Genomic DNA, 6,805 nt, shown 5'->3' with positions numbered 1-6,805 from the left:
TATACTATAAGCTCAAAAGTCATAACCTATTAGTGACATTTACTTAAGAATTTCAAGTATTTGAAGAATATTTGGGTTTTTGGACAAAATAAGCAAAAGGAAGAGGTAACTTACTACATACTAAACTAATCAACAGATTAATCATTGATGAAAATAACTGATAGTTGCAGCCCTGTTTGTTATACTATAAGCTGAAAACACACTCTATTTGTGACATTTACTCAAGGTGGGTTATTTTTAAAAAACTAGAGGCAGAGTTAATCTTTTATGTAAATAACACACTCAAAGACTGAGAGGACTGTTCCTACAGTTCACATGGAGTACAACTTAACACAGTTCAAGATGTTAGCAGCTGACATTTCTTTAATAAAGATTTTTCTTTCAATCTTAAATGGTATTTCTCTTAAACGAGCAGTAAATCAGTCAGTTAATCGATTTAGGAAAACATGTATCTGCTTGATTATCAAACAAAACTGACAACAACTGTTTGCTTCAAGCTTCTCAGACGTGAGGATTTGATGTAGTAATTGTGATAAGAGAAGAAATTCAAACTCAGAATTGTAATATTATAATAACAATGAGGTAACGATACAAACTCCATTAAGTGAATAAACAAGCTGTTCTCAGAGGAAAATAAGGTCACTGTTTCAAACTAGAAAGGTGGCAGGGTCCGCCGCATATAACCAAAGTAGAACAGCATGAAACTGTGTTGACCTTTAAGGTCGCTTTGTTTATTCAGTTTGTTCAGTCATATTTCTCTTCTGATTAAAATTTCTTCCCCCAAACTACATAGTGTTAATCAAAAAAAGGAGTTTCTGTTATAACAATCTGTTTGACATTAGCTTAAGGTGGGTTGTTTCAAAAAATCTAGTGAATAATCTTTTATGCAAATGTTGCCCACAAACAAAGGGGAACTGTTCATACAGTTACTTTTTAACACTTTTTTCTAGCTGTAACGGCAGGTTGTGACAGACATTTCCTGTCGCTCACACACACATGAATGACTTCCTGATGATGACATGAACCTCAAAAAACACTCCCCTCTGCTGAATTATTAAGTGAAACTCATATTCTGTGTTTACTTCCTTCCAGCAACATGGGTGTGAGGATTAGCTGTACTTTTCAAAACTGTGACAGGCGCTTTGCCCTATTTTATGACATTCATGATTAATTGATGAATCGAAGTTAATTGTTAGTCGCAAAAAATCAACTTTGTTCGAATGCAGCTCCAAAAGTTAATAGTAGAGTTAATGAGTAAAAAACAATTACATATAAAGAGCGTATGAAGATTCATCAACATGTATCCATTGTATGCTTATAAGAAAATAATAAAATGAGGAAAAATCGTTAGGTAACACATGATAAAAGAGATTCAAGTAGGTTTTTGTTGAGCTGTTACTGCTACAATATAGGATTAAATACAGTTGGGAGACACCTTTACTTTACTTGGTATTTATATTTCATGCTATTTTACAGCTCGACATCTCAGACAAATAAAGATTAATACAGATTAAACTCCCCGAAAGTAGCTCAAATTAGCTCCAGGTTGACTAGATTACATTAAGAAACTGCTTACATGTTAATGCAGCAGTAATAGTAGTCAAATAATGCAATATGACACTATATTACTGACAGAGCCCTCAATAATAAGTACTTTTACTCATATTTTTGGTACATTTTGCTTCTGTACTTTGTTGGATTGCTAAGATTAATAAACTGCCTTGTGAAATGCAAACTTATGTAATAAACATAAGTATGTAATCACACAATTGTGGTGTTGTGTCCCTACGACTATAGTATTATTGTATTACTATTTTAATGCAGTCATGCTGTGATCACCACTCATGAGGTGATTGTGGACTTCCTGCAGAGTTCCTAATATTCATGATACTGTATCTGTACGTGCTAAACATCCCCGGGCGCCGAGCCAACAGACTGATAATCAAAGTCATTATTACCTCGCAGGCAGCCTGATTAGCAGAATCACATGACCACATGTTACAGCCCATCCGTCAAGTCAGGTTACCGTGACTGGCGACGACCTTTGATCACAGCCTTATTGACTCAGTGATGATTAGAAACAGAACTCATACAGATGATAAACAAGATACAGCTGGCAATATACAAATTTTTATTCAAACATACTTTCAAATTTGAACAAATATTCAGTAGGATTTAACAAAGAGCGATTTATCTGGAAGTTCCCATTGAATACAGTAGAAAAGAGTATATGTAGGAATATCACAGATTTAAAAAAAATATCTGCATAGCCGGAAAGAAAGACCCACAGAACCCCCCGGGAAACGTCCTTGGCTTGTAGGCAAGGCTGCGCACAAACAACACGACCTTTCTCGCGCGTGTTTTTTCCAAATTGTTTTGCTCATAAGCATTCAGTGAGACAGGTCAGGAAGCGAGGTGGGTGAGGCCAGACGACCCCAACCGCACCCATGCAGGTCATTCAGTGTGGAGTAACCCATGTCCACGGGACACAGTAGACACTACACAGATATGGGAGTCCTTCCATTCGTGGGACATCGTCTTCTGTTTGGAGTCATCTAATCATAATCCGGAGTTGCTGTATGAAAACCATAGAGCGACTGTGGAAGTACAGGTGATGGCAGCACGCACACACACACACACACACACACACACACACACATACACTCACACACACCGTGTTGGAATCAGGTGTAGTGAGAAAAAACAGAAATATTAAAACGAGAATGATTTCCTGCTCATTTACCAGCCTCTGAAGCAGCACCAAAATGATTAGAAGATTATCACGATGTAAACATTTGTGGTTTTTGATTGTATTATGGGAAAAAAGTGTTGCTGGTAGATGATCAGTATCTGGAGAGACAGAACCGCTTCTCACCGGTCAGTCAGGCGGTTCTCCTCCCCGGATCTGTCAGTCATATCGAAAATGTACAACCGAGATAAGTTTTCACAGAAATACGTGCACATAAAAAAAACATACTTGTAATGTGAGAGTGTTTTCTTGAATATATATTTATATCATTATTGTCAGGTGTTATTCAACCCATAAAAAGTACCATAAACATTAACGTTTGAACAGTGATGCTGAAAGCAAAAAATAAACAATTGGGTTATTTTAAAAGGAATAAATTATAAAGATGATATATATATATACACACACACACACACACACAAAAAAATATTAGCATTAAGGATATTTACAATTAAGGTTGAAGACTCCAATTAAGTTGCTATACATGCTGTTTTGTGGGAAGGCTTTTTTCTGGTCTGCCCCCTACAGGCTGGAGGAAGGCGTGACCGGCACAGTATCACTCTGTTGCTCATTTATCAAGCAAAACATCTCCAGTGTAAAAGGTCGTGCTTCAAGATGCACTTATAAGGGAAACGCTGAGGCTAATTAAAGGTGGAAATCTTCGCATATTAAATGAAGGTCAGAACTGAAAAGGGAGACGTGAAAGAAGATTCACCTGATTTTCCTTCTTTTTTTTTTAATTTAAATGCTTGAAAACAACACCTTGACATCACGCTGGTGAGCCGGTCGGTACTGTACACAGGTGCGGGATCTCGAAAAACAGTGGATCATGCGCTCGGAAGAAGAACAGCAGAATCTCCGCTTACACAACTCAGACTTCATTGTAAGAAAAGTTCAGAGTAGTAAAATACACTTTTACACAGTAGAAGAGAGTACAAAAGAAATTTTCATTGGCACAAAAATCCTCGCAGCAGAATTTTCAGTCCTCTCCATCCTGAGACGACCGTTACGGATCAGTAGCCATTTAGTTTTTTTTGCGAAAAGTCACATTTAGAAAATAGAGAGACGGACTCTGCGTCTTCTCTTCTTTGTGTCGAGCTGTTTTGTTGATCACAGCGATAAACCGATTCGTCCGACTGGCGAGCGAGACTGCACCGCTCTGACGGGGATCAAAGGGGGTGCAAGTCTCCTACAAAACGTCACAGCAGCTGGAAAACTAGCCTCGATGTTGCACAGGGGAAAGCGTCAAATACAATGGTTCACCTGAATATATTCCAGTTGATCCAGGTCTAATGACAAAACTTTCGAGACCAAAAAACATCCTGGAAAATTACTGTAAGTTCACGAATAAATGCTTCTCAATTGGCAAAAATGGAAGACGGACTCTGAGCACGTGTACATCCCAGGAAAATGTTGTAAAAATAGACATGGCGCTTTCAGCAGGACAATAATTGCATACAACATTCATTCTGGGGAGTTGTTCGACCCCTACGTGCAGTCATTAAATGTCAAAATCTAGTTTCGTATGCGCTACGCGACGAGTCTGGTGAATTATGTGGGAAGAATGCATGGGGGAATGTATATAAGCAGGGTGGCTTAGCAACACAAGGAAGGTAGAAAAACCTGCTCGGCTGTATTGTATTGTTGATTTGACTGACACACAAAGAGAACAGCATGTTAACTCGAAATAATACCACAGTTAAGTCTTTTCCTCAGAGCTGACGTGTTGGAGAGCATGACTTTGGACAGAAGAAGAAACTGAACGTCGCCGATTGGTTTGATGTCCCACCGACACTCCTTGATGTCAGAGAGCTATTGATTGTACCCAGAATGCAGTCGGCTTCCTGCCCCGTCATACTGTACATACACACTCTTACACACACACACACACACACACACACTCATTCGTCGATGCACTCGGAAGCAGATGCACATGCTCAGTTTTGCACATGCATGACGCATGCACATTTCCACGTTCAGCCCAGTTACAGGTTCTCTCCCGGCTGGTACTGAGGCTCCGTGGAGGTGAAATAATCCTCCAGGAAGCCCTGCAGGTACTCGAAGGTGGGCCTCTCCTCGGGCTCTTTCCTCCAGCAGGTCAGCATCAGGTCGTGCAGCGATTCGGGGCACTCTGCCGGGCACGGCATCCTGTAGCCACGCTCCACCTGGTCCAACACCTCCCGGTTCACCATACCTGGAAGCACGACGACACAAACCACACAATCAGAGTTTGAAACACGAGCTAATAAAATACTCCCAGTCGTAAAACTTTATGCTGTTGGACTGGTTGGAACATGATGTCAGTGCCTGAGTTAGGTAATATAAACATCACATGCTCAATCTAAAATGATCCTTGCCTGGATAGGGCACTCGGCCTTTGGTAGCCAGTTCAGTCAGCAGGACTCCGAACGACCAGACGTCAGATTTAATGGTGAAGCGGCCGTACAGAGCAGCCTCGGGTGCCGTCCACTTGATGGGAAATTTGGCTCCTACAAGAGGACGAGGTTCATCAGCAAGTTAAAATTAGATCACAGACTGGAGCAGAAGCACATCGGCTGCATGAATCACACCGTTTCCTGGAGTCCAACACAAGTGGGACATAAGTAGTTCTTCATACTAAATGTGCAAAAGAAAACACGTAATAATTTTTGAAGTCACAAATAGATACAACTTCGTTTTCACAAGCTAAACATGCCAAGAAACAACTCTGGTACATTGAGAAGCTGCCACACAGTTAAGCTAAGAGCCAACAACGCCCTCCTGTGGTCTTACCCTGCCTGGCAGTATATTCATTATCCTCAATGAGGCGAGCCAGACCGAAATCAGCCACTTTGCAAACCAGGTTATCTCCCACCAGGATGTTAGCAGCTCTGAGGTCTCTGTGCACATAGTTCATCCTCTCCACATAAGCCATCCCCGAAGCAATCTGAGCGGAGACAAAAGCTTTGTGATTGTCTGCACTGGAGGAAAACACCTGTGATTCAGTTCTGAGTGGATTAGACTGATGCTGCAGCAGATTATTTGTGCTGACCTGTGATGCCATGTCCACCAGCTGGGGGAGGCGGAGCATTTTACCCATGTCGCCTTTCAGGAAATCCAGTAAGCTACCTGTCAGCAGGGACACATACTGCAGGTTAGTACGACACTGTTTTGTGTTAATATCCTGATGAAATATATGCGTTTTTTATGTATTTGTACGGCAGAATATTTCTTTTTGCAGGCAGTAAATGCATCATTGATTCTGATTGGTTCCTGTCCCCCCAAATATAAATCTTTACAGTCATGCAGGTTTTCAGCATTTCACATGTTAGCCTCCATTCACAAGGTACATTTACTCAATACCATTTTGATGATCTTACAATTCTTAGAAAGAAAACACAAGAATATAATTTGTTTCCCCGAGTTTTAACTGCACAAATGTTCCTATGTAAAAGTGTGAAGTCGACCGTGCTGACCTTGTCCCATGTACTCCGTGACGATGTAGATCGGTTCCTCTGACACCACGGCGTAGAGCTGAACCAGCTTTTCGTGTCTCAGTTTCTTCATGACCTGAGCCTCCTGGAGGAAGGCCTCCGGCGACATGGTGCCGGGCTTCAGAGTCTTTATCGCCACACGCGTCGTACCGTTCCATGTTCCTGATGAAAGATTGCAAAATGAGTCAGTCATGTGAGAAAACGCTTGAGACATCCCGACATTCCTAATCGAGGATGTACCAATAGAAACAACCTTAACAGTTTAATTGGATGGAAAATATTGTAGCTATATCCTACACAGGTGACTAATATTAGTTTATTATAGTCAAATTTGCAACATGATGGGTGATGTCGATGAAGGGACACCTGAGGTAAAATGATGCTGTGGGGGGAGACTAGATCTAACAAAGATTGTTACCACTGCCTGCATCATATATGTGAAGACATCCCGTTACAGGCCTTTTCAGTATCTGTTGCATTATTTCCCTCATGAATTCATGCGCTACAGCAATAATAAACACATTAAAGACACAAGAAGGTCTACTTGGGTAAAGATATTCAAGAACATGGAAGAATATGACTT

General features: G+C 40.7%; 1 protein-coding gene across 6 annotated transcripts in view; it reads right to left on the bottom strand.

Annotated features, from left to right (window-relative positions):
* Positions 1 to 2,108: 2,108 nt before the first annotated feature.
* The window catches only part of src (v-src avian sarcoma (Schmidt-Ruppin A-2) viral oncogene homolog), a 30,793-nt gene continuing 26,096 nt past the window's right edge, over positions 2,109 to 6,805 (bottom strand). For all 6 annotated transcript variants that reach the window (XM_030422470.1, XM_030422466.1, XM_030422468.1 and 3 more), the window contains 5 exons: positions 6,205 to 6,384; positions 5,781 to 5,857; positions 5,522 to 5,675; positions 5,107 to 5,238; positions 2,109 to 4,943 (listed from right to left, as the gene is read on the bottom strand). In XM_030422470.1, coding sequence (XP_030278330.1) covers positions 4,735 to 4,943; positions 5,107 to 5,238; positions 5,522 to 5,675; positions 5,781 to 5,857; positions 6,205 to 6,384 — 752 coding nt within the window. In that variant the 3' untranslated portion in view covers positions 2,109 to 4,734. The remainder of the gene's footprint in view (positions 4,944 to 5,106; positions 5,239 to 5,521; positions 5,676 to 5,780; positions 5,858 to 6,204; positions 6,385 to 6,805) is intronic.

This window comes from Sparus aurata, chromosome 7 (assembly GCF_900880675.1).
Source record: "Sparus aurata chromosome 7, fSpaAur1.1, whole genome shotgun sequence".
Lineage (NCBI taxonomy): Eukaryota > Metazoa > Chordata > Actinopteri > Spariformes > Sparidae > Sparus > Sparus aurata.
The sequence above is the reverse complement of the archived record's forward strand: the minus strand, read 5'-3'. Positions and strand labels throughout refer to the sequence as shown.